The sequence below is a fragment of the Psammomys obesus genome, unplaced genomic scaffold (genome assembly GCF_907164565.1).
Source record: "Psammomys obesus unplaced genomic scaffold, mPsaObe1.curated_primary_1811, whole genome shotgun sequence".
NCBI classification, from domain to species: Eukaryota; Metazoa; Chordata; class Mammalia; order Rodentia; family Muridae; genus Psammomys; species Psammomys obesus.
Window position 1 is genome coordinate 2,447,753 of NW_026591450.1, and position 21,176 is coordinate 2,468,928.

At 46.7% G+C, this 21,176-nt stretch overlaps 1 protein-coding gene across 2 annotated transcripts; it reads left to right on the forward strand.

Moving 5' to 3' along the window:
* The first annotated feature begins 11,863 nt into the window (after positions 1–11,863).
* On the forward strand, positions 11,864–17,782 carry Tmem200c (transmembrane protein 200C). 2 transcript variants are annotated; one of them, XM_055610117.1, is made up of 3 exons: positions 11,864–12,144; positions 14,919–15,446; positions 15,525–17,782. In XM_055610117.1, the coding sequence occupies exons 2-3, from the start codon at positions 15,017–15,019 to the stop codon at positions 17,006–17,008; spliced, it is 1,914 nt and encodes a 637-aa protein (XP_055466092.1). In that variant the 5' UTR covers positions 11,864–12,144; positions 14,919–15,016; the 3' UTR covers positions 17,009–17,782. The 2 variants fall into 2 exon arrangements, 1 of the variants encoding a protein (XP_055466092.1); XR_008720522.1 differs by lacking the exons at positions 14,919–15,446; positions 15,525–17,782 and adding an exon at positions 12,700–14,385.
* The last annotated feature ends 3,394 nt before the right edge of the window (positions 17,783–21,176 follow it).

Consider the following 21,176-nt stretch of genomic DNA (forward strand, 5'->3'; position numbering starts at 1 on the left):
CAATAATAGTGTGTTATAACCAGGTCAAAGTGTCCCATGGCTCGGATAGCAGGGCTGTGCTCTTTTCTGGTTTGTAAGGAAACATATTATCGGACAATAGTTGGCAGCCGTAAGGTTCTCTTCCTTAAGTATTTGTTATATATTTGAAGGTCCTTGCATTTCTACGTATGGCTTCTCATTGTTTCCTGGTTGTATTCACCTTTCTGTCACCACGATAAATAGCTGACATAACATTTAAAGAGTTTGTAAAATTGATGAAATTGATAAGGGTTTGTCTGGGCTCCCTGATTGAGAGGTTTCTGGCTATGCCTGTGTGGCATCATTGTTCTTGTCCTGCGGGAGCATGTTATGGTGGAACATTTGGTGAGCTCATGGCAAGATGCAAAAAAAGAAAAATAGGAAGGGACTGGGGCACTAGGACAAACTAGCTAAACTCTTGAGGACAAACTCGCTAAAGGGTGGAAGACTCCTCATTGCACCCCACCTCTTAAAGATTCCACCATCCCCAAGGGGTTTCACAGAATGACAGGGACCTCTGAGAGACACTTAACCAAACTACAGCTGGCTCAATAAAAAAAATCATAGAAGAATTTATTTCAGGATTCGTTCCAAGAAAGGTGCTGAAACTGTGAAGCATCTCCCCTTTAGAAGCAGCTCAGTGATCATTAATCCACGTGGTGGAAAGTTCCAAAGCAGAACAAACTCAAACCCAGTAGCTTCTCTGTGTTTGAGGACATTGCAAAAACATTTTACTACGGCTTGTATTTCCAAGAAGTAGGCAAAGTGGCCTAAGGAACAGTGTACAAATCACCTTTACTTAATCCTTATAGTTTATACATCTATAAAAATATGAAGGCTTGGATGACAGGGTGAACCTTTGGAAGATATTTCTCCTTTAATCATTTCATTCAATTCCAACTACTCAATATTATACATTACTTAAATAGTGCATAAGTTAATCACTATGCCCTTAGGTGGACTTTTCTGCAGGAGCAAAGAGAGAATGAATTTATCCAGTCTAAATCAACTTGCTGTGTCTTTTAAATACATGGGACATTCCCAAGTCCCCTCATTTCCAATGGGGTGAAAAGATCAGCCAGGATGAAGGTGCAAAAGCCATTGCTTGGGTGTGATTCAGAACCTACCTCACCTAGAGAGACCATATACCTGACACTCAGTGTCTCCACATTCCAGAAAAGATGGGATCAGAATATCAAGCAGCCAGCACTGTTGATGGAGTCCTGGGGTCTTCTGCCTTCCTCTAAGCTAAGGAGCTCAGCTTTTCACTCCAAGCTAGCTAGCAGTCCTCATGTGTGGGTTCGGCTGTGGCACCCTGCAGGTCCACTCTTCCATTCCTTCATTGCTTAGGATGGAGTTGCTGGAGTTGCAAGTCTTCTTTCCTGGTTTTCACTTAAACAGACCTCTGTTCGGATGAAAAAGCTTTTGCAGTGACTGCTGGAAATCATGGTATGTTCTAATCCCTCTCCTCTGCATTGTGGAATTTTTTTGTCTTGATCATCTGAGTATTTATCACAATAAATAGGAAAAGTGTATTTCCCTGACAAAAAAAGCAAAAGGTGAGTCTATAACACTGATTAGCTTCAATTTTCCAGAAAGTATCATTTTACTCTCATTGCATTAATATTAATGTCATCAAAGTCAGAAGCTGCGAGTGATTGGGATGAATCTGAACAAAATCTGATAGAGCTCCTCTGTCAGGTAAATACCATGAGACCCTTTATAATTTAAGTATGTTCTCACCTCTCCTCTCTATCTCTTCCTTCCTCTTTTCTCCCCTTTCTTTCTCTCTGCCCTTTATCACGGCCAAACTCAGGTCCTTGGGTTAAGAACTTTGGAAAATAATAACCATCTTGAAACATCTCTTCATTTCCTGCGTATCATTTTCCAGTCTAGAACACCGATATCTTGCCATCATAGGAACCTGTGTAATTACTTTGCTCATCAAGAAGTGATGTTGGCATCTAAGTGCCAGTAAAGAAATATTTGCACTGCTTCTCCTACATAATGATACTTCAGTCTTTTTCAGGAAAAAAAAAAAAAAAAAAGCTGGCTCAGATTGTTTTCAGTAAGATTTTACACAATTCAAAACCAAGCTTAGTAGGAAAATGGTGTGATTTTTTTTCCCCTTTCAGGGGGGAAAAAAACATAAATACAAGTGTTAGAGGGAGCGCATTTTAGGCATTTAACATATGCTTTATGCTACTAATATCAGAAGAGTCGCATTGGGTAAAGACATTCTATGGATGCCGATTCACTGGTTTTGTGTTTTCATGTGCACATTTGTGATATGAATCTATGAGGGGGAAGCATTCTCTTTATAATGCTGACAATGAGCACATTACAGATGCCACCATGAGGTCATCTGGAAGACATGTGTACTGAAAAGTAATTGGTAAGCCTTTATCGTGGTTCTTCATTTGTTCCATGATACTGAGCCTTAAGCATTAAGGTTCAATAGTTACACTTTCAATAGCAGCCAGTGATGATTTTAAAACATTGTTAAGTCTCTAGAGACCCATCATTCAGAGTCCTAAATAGCAGGGTTCATGTGATGGTTCCCTATTGACTGCTGTGAGATGTAAGGAACCCTAACAGTTGGAAGCATGATTGAGCTAGGAGTGTGGGACACAGAGGAAAGGATAAACACGGACAGTATACGAAAGGAAGGGGACAGTATAGATGAAGGAGACAGTAGAGACAAGGGAGGGGACAGTAGAGACAAGGCAGCCCCTGGAGGCTGGCAGGGATTTGCATAGAACTGTAAATTAAGGAGTCTGTGTCTCACCGCCATTGCATGCCCAGTACCCAGTCAGGTGCCCTTCAGGTAGAGCCCTCTATAAACACTCACCATAATCTTCACAGCCACCACCAACAGGTAGGCACTGAGACTCCTTTCCCCTTTCACTGGCTATTAATTATTTTTGATAAACCCAATTGCAACATATGCTAATAAGACCATGTTCTCTAAATCTTTTCTCATCCAGGATACTTTTAAGTGTTTAATTTTCAGCCTCCAGTTCTCAGAATATGTGTCCTTGAGAAAGAAAACCTGTTTTCTCTCTTGCCCACTCTTTCCTCTCTCCAAACTCTTTGAATTTGTTCATAACGGTTATCAAGATCCAGCATTCTCCCCTTCATTTGAGCATTTGTTTACATTTTGTTGTTGTAGCTATGCTGTTCCCACTCTGTGCCTGCAATGATGATCAGAACACAGTAGGTGCCCAACAAATAGTTCTCAAGTGAATAATAAAGGAGTCAAGGTGGCCACTGAGAAATCACATGAGCTACTTATGCAAGTATTCATTGCACGAACTGAAGACCTGCCTCCCAGTGTCCTTTGTCTCTTTTTAAATTCTTTGTCTGTGTCTTCTGTTTCCTGCTGTGTATCCACAATAGCTCATACCACAATTAATGTTCAAAAATTGGACATATGAGTCTATGAGTCATGAGCAGCTCCAAGAAGGACAGCTATCTATTCATAATGCTATAAATTATGCAAAATATCATGAACATCAAGGTGGCCATTAAGACACATTTCAGGAAGACAGGCCAACGCCGGCTGCGGGTCTCCTTCTGGCCGCTTCACCGATGAAGACATGACTGAGCTCGGCTTTGATCTGCTCTCAGGCCTGCCAGAACACTCTAGTTCTCCTCTCGTCCCAATTACTTCGAAAGGCACCGAATCTAGCTTTGATGGTGTACATGGAAAATGGCAGAAAATTTGGGCAATTTGAGGAAAACTAAGTGAACAAAAATGAACCTACTTGTTAGAGAAAACAACCTCTAGCAGACTTTTATGGCTGTAATGATCTGAAAGAAGCAGACTGGAGATGAAGCAAAGGCTCCCACAGACACCTGCCATCTATGTGAATAAAGGTGAGACACCCTGCTGGCTGTGTGCTTTCCAGATTGCACCGGTGACTTCTTCCCTCAGTCCTCGCTTGGGTTTGAACTCTCAGAAGCACAAGAAACGGCCTTCACTGTGACCTTAACACCAGCAGGAGTTTCACTTTGCTTTCAAAGTTGAGTTCTTGAAAGTTATCTCCTCCGGGTTTCACGTGCAGGACCCTGAGCATTGGGAGCTGAGGCAAGCGCTGGTCCCTTGAGCACACAGCAGTGCTCTTCAGGGAGAGATGAGAACACAGCTCCATAAGCACTAATTCCAGGCGGCCCCAGGGTTCAGCAGAGCCCAGCTGTGGAACTGCTGTCCTGGGACTCTGCAGCCTCTGCTGCTTCATCAGGACTTTCTCTGTTTTCTTCCCTTATCTCTTCCGTTCCCAGGAAAATCGAATGGGCTTTAACCCAGTGTTGCGCTCTGTGTTTTCTGTCTTTCTTTTGCTCGTTTTCTAAGCTACACATATCATGAAAAATCTCGATGAGAAAAATACATTGAGATTGCCCTGATGGTAAAATACAAGGTGTCCACTTAAAGTTGGGCTCCAAAAACAACAGTTATTTAGAGGACCTCTGCTCTGGACAGTGTTTTCACTTGCTAGTCCTGCTGACCCGAGCTGAGAGCCCCATGCAGTGTTTTCCTTTGTCGTGCATTGTTTTTTGTCATTTTGTTTCCCATTGCCAGGGCATGAAGAGAGTAAAGAAGAGACAATGACGAGGAATGAGAGGTTTTGTTTTCTCTGGCCAGGGTGATTTCTTTTCTTTTTCTGGTTACACTAACTAGAGTCTTTTTTCTGATACCCTCAAATCTCTGACCTGTCAAATGTATTGGCCCTTACAAATGTATACCTTGACTGAAGAATTATATGGGTTTGAAATCTGGGCTCGAATAAACTGAAATTAAAGTGTCTAACCCAGGCGAAACATAAAATGAGTGCACCAATAATGGAGAAAGTGTTTCACTTTATATATCGCCTTTCTGGAGAATTTTCTGTATGTCGTTCAGGGAGACAGGAATGGTCTAGTCACAGTGGGTCCCATGTAAACTGTAAGGAGAATGAGGGAGTCAAGCTGGGGGATGTGAAAACCATTATGGCTTCAACATAGTGCTGGAAGTCCTTGCTAGAGCAATAAGACAGTTGAAGGAGATCAAGGAGATACAGATGGGAAAGGAAGAAGTCAAATTATCACTATTTGCAGGTGATATAATAATATATATGAGTGACCCCAAAAACTCTACCAGGGAACTCCTACATCTGATAGACACCTTCAGCAAAGTGGCCGGATACAAAATTAACTCAAAAAAATCAGTAGCACTCCTGTATACAAAAGACAAAAGGACTGAGAAAGAAATTAGAGAAACAACACCATTCACAATAGCCACAAATGACATAAAGTACCTTGGTGTAACCCTAACCAATCAAGTCAAAGACTTGAATGAAAAAAAATTTCAAGTCTCTGAAGAAAGAATTAGAGGAAGATATGAGAAGATGGAAAGATCTCCCATGCTCATGGCTTGGCAGGATTAACATAGTAAAAATGGCCATCTTACCAAAAGCAATCTACAGATTTAATGCAATTCCCATCAAATTGCCAACACAATTCTTTATAGACCTGGATAGAAAAATTCTCAACTTCATATGGAATAACAAGAAACCGAGAATTGCTAAAACAATCCTCTACAATAAAAGATCTTCTGGAGGTATCTCCATCCCTGATCTCAAGCTGTACTATAGAGCAACAGTTATAAAAACTGCATGGTACTGGCATAGAAACAGAATGGTGGATCAATGGAATCGAACAGAAGACCCAGAAATAAACCCACACATTTACAGACACCTGATTTTTGACAAAGATGCCAAAACCATACAATGGAAAAAAGATAGCATCTTCAACAAATGGTGCTGGTCCAACTGGATGTCTACATGTAGAAAAATGAAAATAGATCCATACTTATCACCCTGCACAAAACTGAAGTCCAAGTGGATCAAAGACCTCAACATAAAACCAGACACATTAAATCGGCTAGAAAAAAAAGTGGGGAATACCCTAGAACTCATTGGTACAGGAGAAAACTTCCTGAACAGAACACCAACAGCACAGGCTCTAAGAGCAACAATCAATAAATTGGACCTCATGAAATTGAAAAGCTTCTGTAAGGCAAAGGACACCGTCATCAAAACAAAGCAACTGCCTACAGATTGGGAAAGAATCATCACCAACCCTTTATCTGACAGAGGACTCAAATCCAATATATATAAAGAACTAAACAAGCTGAAAAGCAACAAACCAAGTAATCCACTTAAAAAATGGGGAACAGAGCTAAAGAGAGATTTCTCTGTAGAGGAATATCGAATGGCAGAGAAGCACTTAAAGAAATGCTCAACCTCATTAGCCATTAGGGAAATGCAAATCAAAACAACCCTGAGATTTCACCTTACACCCATCAGAATGGCCAAGATGAAAAACTCAAGGGACAACACATGCTGGAGAGGTTGTGGAGAAAGGGGAACCCTTCTCCACTGCTGGTGGAAATGTAAACTGGTACAACCACTCTGGAAATCAATCTGGCGCTTTCTCAGACAACTAGGAATAGCGCTTCCTCAAGATCCAGCCATACCACTCCTAGGCATATACCCAAAAGAGGCTCAAGTACACAAAAAGGACATTTGCTCAACCATGTTTGTAGCAGCTTTATTTGTAATAGCCAGAAGCTGGAAACAACCCAGATGCCCCTCAACTGAAGAATGGATGCAGAAACTGTGGTACATCTATACAATGGAGTATTATTCAGCAATGAAAAATAAGGAAATCATTAAATTTGCAGGTAAATGGTGGGACCTGGAAAGGATCATCTTGAGTGAGTTGTCCCAGAAGCAAAAAGACACTCACGGTATATACTCACTCATATAAACATACAATATAGAATAAACCCACTAAAATCTGTACAGTTAAACAAACTAAGCAAAAGAGAGGACCCTAACTAAAATGTTCAATCCCCATCCTGAAAGGCATAGAGGATGGACATCAGAAGAAAAAGAAAATAGGAAACAACCTCGGAACCTGCTACAGAGGGCCTCTGAAAGCCAGAAGAAAACAGGAAACAACCTTGAAACCTGCCACAGAGGGCCTCTGAAAGCTTCTGCAGTATAGACTGTCAAAGCAGATGCTGAGCCTGATGGCCAACTGATGGGCAGAGTGAATGGAATTCTATGTAAGAAGTGGGAAATAGTAAGAGCTGGAGGGGACGGGAACTCCACAAGGAGAGCAACAGAACAAGATAATTTGAACACAGGGAACTTCCCAGAAAATCATACTCCAACCAAGGACTATTCGTGGAGATGACCTGGAACCCCTGCACAGGTGAAGCCCATGGCAGTTCAGTGTCCAAGTGGGTTACCTAGTAATGGGAAGAGGGACTGCCTCTGACATAATCTGATTGGCCTGCTCTTTGATCACCTTCCCCTGAGGGGGGAGCAGCCTTACCAGGCCACAGTAGAGGACAATGCAGCCACTTTTGATGAGAACTGATAGACTAAGATCAGAAAGAAGAGGAGAACCTCCCCTATCAGTGGACATGGGGAGTGGCATGCATGCAGAAAGGGGAGGGAGGGTGGGATCAGGAGGGGAGGAGGGAGGGGCTTATGGGGGGGATACAAAATGAATAAAGTGTAATTAATAAAAAATTAAAAAAAAACCAATATGGACTTAGCTAAGTTTAATGAGTGTTTACAATGTGCTAAGTATAGGCTTATACCAACTAAACTTATTAAACCCCTTCAACAGTCATGTTATGGCATGATTGTTATCATCATTATCCCCATTGTGAATGGGGGGAAGCTAAGGAAGGCAAGATTAAGTGATTTACTTACTTAAGTTAAGCACTCAGTTAGTGGAGGAGACTTGCTCCTTTTTTTTTTTTTAATGAAAATCCCAACCGTTCTATTTTACCAATTAAGACTCAGGAGCCAGATGCTGGGATGAAAACCTGCTAGCTCATAGAGGCAGAGAAAGCACCCAGATGACCTTCCTTCTCAGCTCAGGTCTAGATGGAAAACAAACAAACAAACAAACAAACAAACAAACAAAAGGCTCACTAACTCAAATAACAGCCCAGCACAAAAAAAGGCCATAAAGCCCAAGGCCAGAGACTTGCTTAGCTCAAAACCCCAAAGGCTCAAAAAGCCAGGGAGTAAAACCTAAGCTTAACCCAAAAAGCTAAAGCCAAAAAGCCCCTTTCTCCATGCTGTCTTAAATACTCCTCAACTCAAAGTCCCTCCTACTCTTTAATCCCTGTCAGCTGGTTTCTTGCTCTGCCTCTTGACCTAAGGTTAACTTTATTAAATCTGCTGTACAGAAAGCTTTTGGATTAAAGGTGTGTGATAGGGCTCAACCACAATAAACAAGAAACAGGGTTTTACGGTTCACAATTTTTGGGGTCACAACGGAATCAAATAGCCTGCAACAGGTTCCAGAATCCATACATACTTTCCGTAGCCTGAGCACTCTGAGAGAGTGAGAGATATGTGGAGGTGCAGGCTGCTGACCTTCTAGCTCTAGAAAGCCACCTTCTGTGGGCAGACTCCTCCAAACTGAGGAGGCCAGAGTGTGCACACAGCCAAACTCCATCCCTCACAAGGAGGGGCCCAGATGCACAGGCAGTCTACCCAGGCCAAGGAGGTCTTTTTTGAAGTTAACATATAATTGCATTTCCCCTCTTCCATTTCCTCCTTTCAATCCATCTCATTTACCCTCCTTGCTCTCTCTCTCAAACATGCTCTCATTTTCCTTCATTGTTGATGCATGTTTTCTTTTCTTCCACTAAGTATATAAACATAGCCTCCTCAGTCTGTATTTTACTTGCATGTACCTGTCTTGGGGGGCCGACTACGTGGTATTGGATAACCAGCCGGTGGACCTCTTCATTGGGGGGTCTTCTCAATCAGCATCCCTTAGCTGGCTGTAGTTCTTTGTCTGTGGCTGCAGAGAACAAATGATCTCGTGGTCCCAACCTCAGTGGATCCATCTACAACACAACTCCTGGCCCTAAGGCTCAGAGAACATCGTGAAAGATAGGATGAAGGCTTCTGTTGGAGCTTTCAGGTTGCGTTCTGAGAAATAAAGACCTTTTTAAAGGGTGTCTGGAAAGTCATGGGTTAGAGTTTAACAAAGCTGCCCTCAGCTAATCTTTTCCCTCTGCGCTTAACTTCTCATGATAACCACATGTGTGAAACGTAGTGCGGAGTGCCGAAACCCTGAGACATTGGGGAAATGGGTGACGCTGGATTTTCTGTCATCTGCAGGAAGAAAGTTGAGTCCGGAACTTCAGAAATCAGTGGCCAGTGAAACAGGGAGTGGTGAGGGAACCAGAAAGACCCAGAGCCTTCTTATTGCTTCAAGGAATACTTTGACTCTGCTAGAAAGGCTCTGAGAATTATGGGTGGGAGTGTGTTACAGAGGAAATAAAACACTCTTCTGTGAACAGGTGGATGTTTTATTTCCTCTGATGTCCTGAGCTGAAAACAAACAAAATGACGGAATGTGCTAATATAACTGTCACGGAGAGCAGTTCACAGTACCCGAAGAGGCCAGTTTGGAAGGAAGACTTCGAAGACTAAACCCTAATTGTTGTTACAGTCATCAGTGTAAGAAACAGCTAGCTACAGCCCACCCCCTATGCATGCCTATCCCAGATAAAGATTTTCCTCTTCTCCTAATCTAGCAAGTGAGTTTTGAGTGTGCACCTAGTGGCTAAGATTTTTGCAGAAGGTAAAACTGTTAACTGTTTAATCCACCTGAAATCTTAATGTGGTTCTTTAATAGTGTTCCTGTTTGTATGGGGTCTGGTAGGACAGACTGTTAGAACTGCCACGTCCCTCGAAAGGCAGCTGTGTAATGAAATGGGGCTGCGGGTCCAGTCTTTGTACAAAACACCAGATCATTATCGGGGATTCAAGAAATGTAGGGATTCTGAGCCAAAAGGGCTGTTACAAACCACTGGAAGGGATTGAGTTACTTTTGCAGTGATTTCCGTAAAAGGAGACATTCCTCTGTGGGGCAGGAAGTGTTTCCTTTGTTTTCTAATATTCTGGCACTGAGTTAGCATACATGGAAGGAGATCAGGTTGAAGCTCCAGTCATAGCTCAGTTCCACAGGTCTCGAAAAAGACGACAGTGGCCACCTTTTAAATATTCAGGTGATGGCTTCTATTATGTTTCATATTCCCTCTCTCCCCTCCCATCCCCCACCACTTCCATCCCCATTTCATTGATTATTACTCACCTGAATACTTAGTTTCTTTTCTTAATACTTTTCCACCTGAATACTTAGTTTCTTTATTGTTCTTTTTCACAGTATATGCTATATACCTTTAGCACAGCCTTGAGGCTAAACCCTTGAACACTCAACAACACCCTCCATAATAGTCACCGCCAAAATGTCCTTGCTTGGATGCCAAATCTTCAACAGTCTTGGTTTTTATCAGCTTTTCTAATACTCTCTGCCTGAAGCCTGGCCACCTCATTTTAATAACTAATTGAAATCTTTCTAACTTCCTCAACACTCCATGGGGAAATTCCACTTGAAAATTCTTTTCCCTGTCATTTCTACTATGCAATTGAGAGAAGGGAGATAAGAAATAGGATTAGGATCTCTCTCTCTCTCTCCCTCCTTCCCCTCGTGTGTGTGTGTGTGTGTGTGTGTGTGTGTGTGTGTGTGTGGTGTATGTGCTCTTCTCTACTTTCCAAATGACGTAGAGAGTTTGGACAACCTCCCTACCCCCACCTCTCCCTGATTCCCATTCCCGAAGAATGAGTCTCCCTTTGAAGGCTTGGGTTACCTCAGAGGGTAGGAACTGCAGAGCCTGCTTAAGGGAGCACCTCCAAGTCTATCTTACCTCAGATGAGCCCCAGCTGCCCACGTCCCAGGGAGCCCCTGAGGTCCCCTGAGGCCAGTTACACAGCCCAGTTCTCCTGAACTGCAATAGCATCTGACAGTTTTCCATGAGTCCAGGGATGCGCTCTGGCCCGCCCCAGCGGGGTTCGAAGGGGGACAATTACTGTGTTCTTGAGGCATCCATACTGCCAACTCCCAAGTGTAGATGGGGGCAGGGGGGCGAGGCCATGTACACTATAAAGTAGGGGCTATAAGAAAAAGAAAGAGAGAGATAGAAAGAAAGAAAGACAGAAAAAGAAAGAAAGAAAGAAAGAAAGAAAGAAAGAAAGAAAGAAGGAAGGAAGGAAGGAAGGAAGGAAGGAAGGAAGGAAGGAAGGAAGGAAGGAAAGAAGGAAGGAAAGAAGGAAAGAAAGAAGAAAAGGAAAGAGCAGGAGAGTGGGAGGGGGTGAGGTGGGGGATGCTTGCGGTGATGTTGGCTGGAAGGAACAGGAACCTGGCTCTGAGGGTCACCATCACTCAGATCCTAATGAGGGATTCCCTGGGAGGGAGTGGATGGCCTTTTTCGGATCTTTTCAGGGTTAGTGCTCAGACAGGTAGTTGGAGAAAAAGAAAGAAGCTGTGAGCTGAGGCCAAGTGGCCTTTCGGCGGCATCCGGCACCCTGCCCGGCGCGATCGCGCCCCGACCCGGCTCAAACGCGCGGTGCAGGTGTGGTCTTCCCCTGAGTGCACTCCTGGGAAGGGGGACAAGCCTCTTCCGAAGGGACGGGCCACGGGCTGGAGAGGAGGCGGGGGAGGGGCTGGAGCGGGGGGGGGGGGGGGGGGGGGGGGGGGGGCGCCCCTGACTAGCCCAGCCGGGCCGCGTACCGACTGCCATCCTGCCGCAATTTTCCTGTGTCATGGCTCCGGTCTCTTAGCAACAGCCGCCAGTCCGGCCGCCCGGAGCAGCCGCCGCGGGCTCAACTCCACCCGGCGGAGCCCGGCGCGCCGCAGCCACACAAAAGAGGCGCAGGGCCGGGGAGCGCGCGGCCGCGGAGCCCGGCGGGGAGCGCGGCGGGAGGGACCGGCGGCGGCCGCGGAGGCGCGCCCCGGGGAAGAAGGGCTCCGCGCGGCGCGGGATACAGAGGACCTGACACTTCTTGGAAACTCTTGGAAATGGCTCCCGCCACCGCGCCCGAGGGGACTGCGAGCCCCTGGCGCAGGTTCGTCCCCGCCGGGCTGTCCACATCCTCCCGCGCCCTGGGCTCCGGGGCGCTGTCCCTGCGCTCCGCCGTCGGCTCGGGCTGAAAAGTTTCTCCATGGTTCTTTGTGTCTCCCGAGCTGCCCCGGTCTCCCTGGGTAAGTGAGCGATTATTGTTTGCTTACAGTGCCTCCATTTTGAGCAATTCTGTCAATCCCCGGCCTCCGAGCTCCCTTCACCAGCCCTCCTGTCCCTGAGCCCAGGCCCCTTGGATGGCTTTCTGAGCCAGGTGTTCTCCCGGGCGTGCTACCAGGGCTGCGCTGCCCGGAAAAGGCGAGTTGGGGGTTGCCTCCACTTCGCTCCAGCCAGTCCTCCCTCCAGAGGCGGACTCGCAGCTGCTGCACTCATGTGACTAGACTAAAGCAAGGGCAAGAGACTTGGGGCTCTGCGGGCCAGGGGCCCGGGGTCAAGGACCTGGGTCGGGTGTTGGGCGCAGCATCGTGCACAGCCTGGGGCTCCGAGTCTCCGATGCCGGGCTCTATCCATCACGAGCGGAGAACTTGAATCTCCTGTCTCTTGGAAGCAGTTGTATTTTTAGACATCCCTCATTTGATTTCCCCATCCTCCATTCCCTATCCAAGGCAGGACTCGCGCCAGGCAGCCAGTTGCGAAGACAGAGGGCATCCACAGCTAAGTTTGTTTTCTCTCCTTAGGTCCAAGGAAAGCCTCAAAGGGGGCTTTTCCGTGCCACCTGACCTTTGTCACTGTTCTGTGTCAGATCGAGGTACTCTGAAAAGGAGTTCATCTTTCAAGAGGGCTGAAAGCACAATAAACCAGGGAACTAACTACTAGCTATTAAACTAGTTTAGATTTCTTCTGTAAACGGTTGTCGACATTCAGGCCAACTTCCCTTCTGTTCTGCTGGATGTAAACCTGGCTCGCAGAGGAAGGGTTACAGAAACGGTGCTTTCCTTTTCTGAGACATCCCGCACCTGGGGGCACCTGATCAGAAAACCGGGGCTGCCCATGGCCCTTCTGAGAGCCCCCCTGCTGGCTGAAGCTGCCTTTGTTTTTAAAATGCTCGGACCTTAAAGTCTCTTGAAGCCGGTTCAGACCTCGAGATTGCTTAAAGACACTGGAGCCTACAGTTGAACTAAAAAGCAATATCTATGTGAGAACCATGTAATAAATAAAAACATGGAGGCAGTCTCGTGTGTATACAATGTTTATGCTTACTGGTACAGAATCTTAAAAAAAAATCTTAAAGGTTTACAGATGTAGCCTCACCATTGACTCCTCCCTTAAACCACTTAGCATTTCTCTACGTAATTCCAACCAAGTTCCAAAGAGATACCGACTTGCAAACAATATTAAAAAATAAATAAATGACTGTCATTTGCTTGCCCATGTGGGGAAGACACTCTACCCAGATCGACATGCTGAAGGAATCAGGGGCCAGAGCTCTTCATCCAAGCTCCAATTAAAAGCAAATTTCTACCCAAGTAACTTACATTTTCAAAGGATAATTTATTCTACCACATGAACTGACTTGAAAGGATCATATGCCCAAAGGCCAATGATGGCCATCTGTATCTTTAAGAGCCACATAATGGCCTTAATTTTCAGCATTTCTATTGCAGGAGGGAACAGCAGAGAATGCACTCTGAGGACCCAGCAGGACTGGAATTCTAAGAGCCCACAGATAACCACAAGCTGGCAACCATTCTTGTACCTACTTAGACTTACAGCCAACAGCCCCCAAACCTTCCCAGACCCAGGCCTCTGTTGCCATCCCTCCTCTTCCCCACAAAAATGACCGTCTGAGCAAAGAATGAAGAAAACAGCTTTTATTTGTAGAAATGCCTTTCTATAAATCATCATTGTCTATACTGCTTTACCTAGGTAATTGCCTGTCCATTTGAGCATTGGGACTCTGTATAATGTTGTTGGTACATCAATAAAGGGTCAGAAGGCTATCGTGGCAGTTTCCTGTTATTTTTTTTTTTAATATTGTCATTTTCTCGTACTAGAGAATGGTGTTTCTCGGGGAGATTCCAGAGGGCTTCTCATATTCCCTGATGAAATCTAGCGCAGGATACCTTTAAAGGGAGTTCCTCCAGGGGAGGAGAGAAAGGCAGAAGGAAGAGCTTGGTTACATAACAGTTACCTAAAAGGAAATATTCTACACCAAGAAGCTGTCCAGATGTTGCAGAGTGGAGATGGGAGGACTGGGAGAGGGCTCTGCTACCTACTGCCTGAGGATCAGAGTAGCCAAGAGACAACTTTGTGGAAAGATTTGTTGTTGGTATTGAAGTAATATCGCTGGGATTTTCTGGGTAATGAACCGCGTCATTTATCTAAAGCAAGCAGTCCTGCCAGCGCGTGGTGTCTCACTCTCATCCTGGGAAAAGAATTCCTTTCTTTTTATACAGTAGTGACTTTCAGAACTGCTTAGTGACTTTGGGCCCCGGCTTGGGCAAATTCCAGGCTCAGAGGCCTGGCGCTCCAGAGGCCCTTCCTTTGGGAAACTTTTCCATTGTGGTGAGGAGCAGGGGGGCGGGAGAAGGCTGACTGAGAAAGTCCTCCAACACTACTTTGAGTCCCCCCATCCTTGGGGTTTATAAGGATGGTAGGAATCCCACTGGCTGCCAGCCAGGAAGCTTTCAGAGGAGCAGCACTGAGGAGGTCATGCTTGGAACATGTGGGGGATGGGGTGGGGAGAGGGGAAAGCTTTTCTCTCAAACCTGTCCAAGTCACCTTTCCCTTCCGTAACACAGACCCAGCTCCGGTCTGTGTACACAGCTCTTGGCCTTGGGGGCGGGGGTGGAGACACACCTGGAGTTGGCTCCAGGAGCAGGGGCAGTCCTGGCACGTGGGCTGTTGCTGCAGCCAAGCCTGCACCCTCTGACTGTGTTCCTCTGCTTCGCTGCAGGAGGAGGTGACCAAGCAGCTAGTGGGCAGCTAGCGCTCCTCCTGCGCAAGCTTCGGCCCCAGCCCTAGGGGCTAGCCCTAGCACCGCACCAGTTCGCCATGATCGCCACCGGTGGCCTACTGAGGATATCCGCCAGAAAGCAGGACCCCCTCCGGCCCCCCAGCCAGGTCCCTAAGCGCAAGAAGAAAGCCAAGAAGAGGCGCAAAAACGACGTGGTGGTGGTGAAAGGCAGGCTGAAGCTTTGCTCCATCTCGGGGCTCATTGCCCTTTGCGGGATCCTAGTGCTGCTGGTGGGCATAGCCATGGCTGTGGTGGGCTACTGGCCAAAAGCCAACGCAGTCAGCAGAGGCGGGAGCAAGCAGCTGCTGCCCATGGGCAGCAGCCACCTCATTGCGACCTCCGGCAACAGCAGCAGTGGCAGCAAAAACCCGACGAGGAACCACCCCGGGACCCCAGGGGGTGTCAACGCCAGTTCTGTGGGCGGGCCCAGGAGTTCGCCTCCCGCTCGATCTGCAGCCACCTCTTCCTCCTCCTCCTCCTCCTCCTCCTCCTCCTCCCCCCCCTCCCCCCCCCCCCCCCCCCCCTCCTCCCCCCCCCCCTCCTCCCCCTCCTCCTCCTCCTCCTCCTCCTCCTCCCCCACGTCGGTGGGCTTCTTCTTCCGAATCTTCTCAGGCTACTTGCACTCAGACAAGCTCAAGGTCTTTGGGCCCCTCATCATGGGCATCGGCATCTTCCTCTTCATCTGCGCCAACGCAGTGCTCCACGAGAACAGGGACAAGAAGACGAAGATCATCAACCTGCGGGACCTCTATTCAACGGTCATCGACGTGCACAGCCTCCGCGCCAAAGATCTGGCGGCGGCGGCAGCTGCGGCGGCGGCGGCCGCGGCCTCCTCCTCCTCCGCCGCCCCCAGCTCCGCGCCCCCGGGGACAGCGCCGCTCAACGGCTTTCTCAGCTACGTGCAATCCCGGGGCCTGGAGCTGAAGCCCGGCAGCTGCGCGGGCTCTGCGGACGCCTTCGGGGCTGCTGCGATGCTGGCCAGGGGCTCCTGGCCCCACTCCGTCGGGCTGGGGGGTGGCGGCGGTGGGACCCGGGAAGCAGGGTCCCCGCCGGACCTGGCGTCGTCTCCGCGCCGTCCGCGGGAGCCCCCGAGCCTGGCCGAGGCGGTGTACAGCATCTACCGCGAGCGCTCCGGTGGGGCTGGCCGTCGCCGGACCACCGTTGCCACGGTGGCTGCGGCCACCGCCACTGTCACCGCGGCCGCCAGCGGAGGCAGCAGCCCGGCGCCCTGCAGCCCAACCGGGAGTTGGGGGCGCCAGAGCACCGCCAGCTCCCTCGTGGGCTCGTCGCTGAGCGCCTTCGCGCTGCTGCCTTTGCAAGGGGAGCGGGACAGAGATCGGGACTCGGAGGGCGCCAGCTGCAGCTGGCACGGGCCGCCCGGGGAACGCGGCTCCCGGGATCTCCCTAGGGGAGAACTGGACCTGAGCCTGACCGACCTCCGGGGAGCCGAGGGCGGCGCGCGCTGGGCGTCCTGCGAGCCGGAGGCGCCCGAGGGAGCGGCGCCAGCACGCACCACCAGGGGGCAGGGTGGCCGCCTGCCCAGGACCTGCAGGTACGCGGCCTGGAGGCGCCGCAGCACCAGCGGGCTCCCGGACTACCGGACGCCACCGTCGCCCGAACCCCCGCCCTCCCCTCGGGCGGCAGACCCGGACCCCAGCCCTCCCGATACAGCCGCCACGCCCTCGCTTCCTCTGTCCCCCAAGGACTCGCCCCGCGTCCGTCGGGACTCCCACAGCTCTCAGTCGGATGACCAGTCCAGCAGCAATAAGGGCTACACCCCTCTGAGGGAGGCTGACACCTCCGTGGAGTCGGTCGTGGACGTGGTGGCCAGGAAAAGGCTAGAGTGTGTGGATGCCTCCGATCCGGGCACAGAGCACAGCTCCCCGGAGGGTCCCAGTGCAGAGCCAACTAGGGCAGAGCAGCCTGCGTCTGCGCAGAGGCAGTTTACAAACAAGGAGAAACTCTTTCTGATATCCAGGTCTCACACCCCAGGGGAAGAGGACCCTGAACTGGAAAACTCTCCCACCTAGCGGGAGGTGGGCCCGGAAAGGAGAGACGCCGGTAGAGTCTCACCAAACCCCTGCATTAAAAGCCCCAACCCCCACCCCGAGTCCCCTGTGGACAGGTCCGAGGAAACCATTCAATATCCAAAGAGCTGCAGAATGTTATCCTTGAATTGCGTTCACAGGATTCCTGTAGATAACTCAGATTTTTTTTTTTAAAGCAAAGTCACCTTTTTCTGTCCGATGGTGATTGTACACTCCATGAAGACCAAACGTATTAAAAAAATCACAATCTAGTTCATTAGATGAAATTCTCTTAATTTTCTTAGGATCAAAATGATATATTTTTGACAGTAACTCTGCACTTTACCCCAATTTTTCTCTGCCTGCCCAACTTCCCTGCCCCCTGCTGCTGACCTCTTCCATAGCTGCTTGTGAATGGGTGATGAGCTTCTTATTTCAACCCTCTTCCGGAACCTAGAAGCATTTGGATCAGTTCTCTTAGAACTGATCTTTCTAGGTGGAGTCAAAGCCCAAACATGGGTGCGCGGGAAAGAGGACTCCTTTTGGCTAGCCCGCTCTGCTCCCAGGCTCTCCAGAGGACTCTATTTTTTAAAAGGATATTCGAATTCTGCTATCAGGGTATGTGAAGCCTGCAGGGCGTCAGCGACTAGACTGGATCGTTACATTCCTAAACTCACGACACCAAGTCCACCATGCGTCACTGAGTATTATCACACCTGTATGGAAAACAACATTAATATTTAAAATCTTTTATAATAATAAAAAAAGCGCTTCCAAATAGTTAAACACAATATTGCCTCGTTTGCCTGGGAACTCATGATTCTAGAGCATAGCAGACAGCTAACAACTTCTCTCATTAGTCCAAAATGTTCTCGTATCACAGTAAGACAGAGGGTGTGAGTGTGCCCATTTCCAGGACGTTTTTAACTTGAAGCCAGAGGGAAGTATGTGACCCTTGGGAAGCTCTCTCTCAATGAAATCTTGAATAATTGTTTCCTATAATACTTAGTTAACCTCAAGGTAAATATCCTGGGATGCCAGGGGGCCCCTTCCCACCCACACACTTTTCTCTATTTGATCTTGATTTTTGGGCTCACGGTCTGTGTCTCTGGCTGGTGTAAGCCGCGCGGTGGTGTTATAATGACTCAGGAATGGTTTACAGTTTGTCAGTCAATTTTCAAGCCCAGAAAACAGAATGACTTACAGTTCTGCTCCATCTTGCTTTGGGTGTGACCTGAGACTCACTGCAAAAGATGAACACACGTCTGTGACGTGCTTGTGTCTCCTCGGGGCTGACCATCCCTACTGTACAAGGGGTGGAAGGAGCTCATAGCGTTTGCTAACTCTGGCTCTGAACAGCATAAGCACAGGCCTCCACCATCAGATCTGTAAGATTAGGTTAATGCGACCCACACGGCTCAAAGGGGAACTACAGAGCAGGCAGAAAGAGCAGGGGTTCGAGTGCAGAGCTGAGCAGAAATCTTGAAGAGGTATTTAATTCAACACAGAACCAGTTGTCATTGCTAACATTGACACCTACCTTCTGCCAGCTGCAGCCGAAAGGCCCCACCCCAGGCTTCTGCAATCTGGGGTGGTTATTCATTATCTGCAGAACCACAGACAAATCACTTAATCCTTCTTGGCCTCTGGTGAAAGATGTAATCTCTATGATCCCCTTCAGCTCTAAAAGCTTAACTTAAATTCAGGGTATGGGAATTATGCTGGATACAATCTTTATATTTATACACACAACTTACGGAAGAGTGATATGTTCCATAAACTTCTGCTATAACTTTCTGTAATAAAATTTAAATGGACCTAATGTTTACTGAGACCATCACATTAAGCTAATAACTTATGTTGAATCACTGGGTTAATTTACTGAATTTTCTATAAGGCAAAAGTGAGTTTCTAACAAATAAGAGACACACAAATACAATAATCCACCTTGGTAACATTGTACTTTCATTCTACCCTTAGAGAGTATGTTATTTAAAAGTTAAAAATAGGCCCTGATATCCTTCAGTGCTGTTTCCAGTCCTGAGAAAATGCAACACAATGATATTTAACAAATTATAAAGTTACTTTCTTTTAGGTCGACTAAGGAGGGATGGACAGAATAAAAATTTCCCCTTGAAAACCAGAAAATTCAGCCTAAATGACTGACTGCAGTTACTGTTACTGATTGCTTACTAATATTGATCAGATTAAATAAACACTCACCATCCACGTTAATTTCATGCATAGAGGTCTCCTGAAGTTAAATCCTTAACCAGGCTAAAACTAGCTCAGTATCAAGCCCTCCTCCATAGGAACTGCAGGGAGTCACAATCTTACCATCCCCTTCGATAACAACCCTACCTTTTTTCTCACTATCTACTGCAGACCAGGTATTTATCCACCAGCTTCATGCACACATCAGTGAGCCTGTGTGAGTTACTATCCCCTGTGTACAGAAAAAGGGCCTGGGACAGAGGGATGGAGTATTACCCAGGACTCTACAGCTGGTGAATGGTAGAGCTAGGCGGTTTCAGGGTTTTTTTTTTTTATAAAGATTTAGACATGCTGGTAAATGATGATGTACAATTATAAATTTTGAAGACTATTGCAATTCCTTTCCCTCCTTCACTTCCGATTAGATGTCCTTAGAGGGCCACTCAGAGAGATATGCAGAGAGATGCTAGGATCCAGTCAGGCAGAAAACCAAAGTTTGTGTCTCAGTGTATCAACTGGCGTAAATATGACCTTATGTAATTTTTCAGGATTTTTTTTTATCTAATAAATAAGAGTTCTTGAAGGGACTTTTATGACTATAGAATTTTCCACCTTTTATTTATAATCAACACTATTGAGATTTAGAAAAAAAACATCAACTTGCTCAGAGCAAACCAGCCGTGACAGGACGAGAGTGCAGAACCATTTATAGTAGCTAGCAGCTTTGTTTTTTTTTCTCCCTTTGAATTTCTGTCCTGTACGAAGTGAGTGCCAATCGGTAAATTACTCGGTCTCTTTTGTCTCAATTTCTCTTTCTATACAGTAGGGATAAAAATGGGACCTACCTCAAAGGGATGGGGGTACCGATTAAATAGTTTAATCTATCTATAAAGTGCTAAAAACAGGTTTGGCACACAGACAGTGCTGTAAAACTTTCATCAGTTTTATTTCGAATGGGATCAACTGCTAAGTAGACTTATTTCATATGGGCTTCTTTTATTATTATTCACAGAATAATTTTAGGTTTGGAAATCCAGCGTGTGAATCAGTAGAGCGCGGTGGCTCAAAGTGAGACTCTCAGGTCTTACATAACACTGCCTGGGCTTCTGAGTCTGTTAAATAGCAATAATAATAGCATTTGACTCACAGGATTAATTATTCAAGTGAGGGCTAAATAAACTAATATGCTTAAAGGACTTAGAACAATTCTTGGCACACAAAAAAAATCAGCAAATGCTAAGCACTATTATATAAGTGAAATTCGGAAAAGTAATTAGTAGTCTAAATTTATTACCTGGTTGTTAGGGACAGTGACAGATTTATTGTATAGAAAAGTCTTAATAACTTAGGTATATTAGAAAAAAATAGATCTTCAGAAGTAAATTCTTGAGCAAGAATGTAGATTCCTGTGGCACAGGACCATGATGTTACATAAGAGTGGATGAGTGCCCAAAACCCGTCATGGCATTTGGCCGCCATTTGTTCCCTGTGCACTTACTGAAGCTGGGCACCTCGGAAAGGCCAGTGAGCTCCTGAGGTCACAATACCTTTCTGTCAGAAAGACCCAGTTTCAAGATTGAGTCCTCAGTCCACACAAGCATGCTCTCCCTGTGGGTTCTCAAAAGGATGATTTTTTTTTTAATTTTTGAGCTGAAGGACTTAAAGCAAAAACCCTCTTACAATATCAATGCAAATAAAGTACATGAACTTCTATTTTAATTATACAGTATTTTGCCAAGACATTAAAAAAGAGTTCCTTCCCTCTAATTTATAAGTAAGGTCTTGTATTAATAAATGTAGTGTAGAGTGGCTATTTTCTCCACTCATAACAAATAAAATGCAGGCATAATAGTCACAAGCTTTGTTTTGTATAGAAGGAGATACGTGTGTTGTATTTTTGGACGTGCTAAAAACAAGGATTAAAGTTTGAAGTTATGCTAAGTTCTTGAATGACTAC

What these genes read in the sequence shown, in the direction of transcription:
- Tmem200c (XM_055610117.1), top strand. Translation starts at nt 15,017, where the DNA reads ATGATCGCCACCGGTGGCCTACTGAGGATATCCGCCAGAAAGCAGGAC. An exon ending in ATCTGCAGCCACCTCTTCCT is followed by an intron (nt 15,447 to 15,524) that starts CCTCCTCCTCCT and finishes CCCCCTCCTCCC; the next exon opens with CCTCCTCCTCCTCCTCCTCC.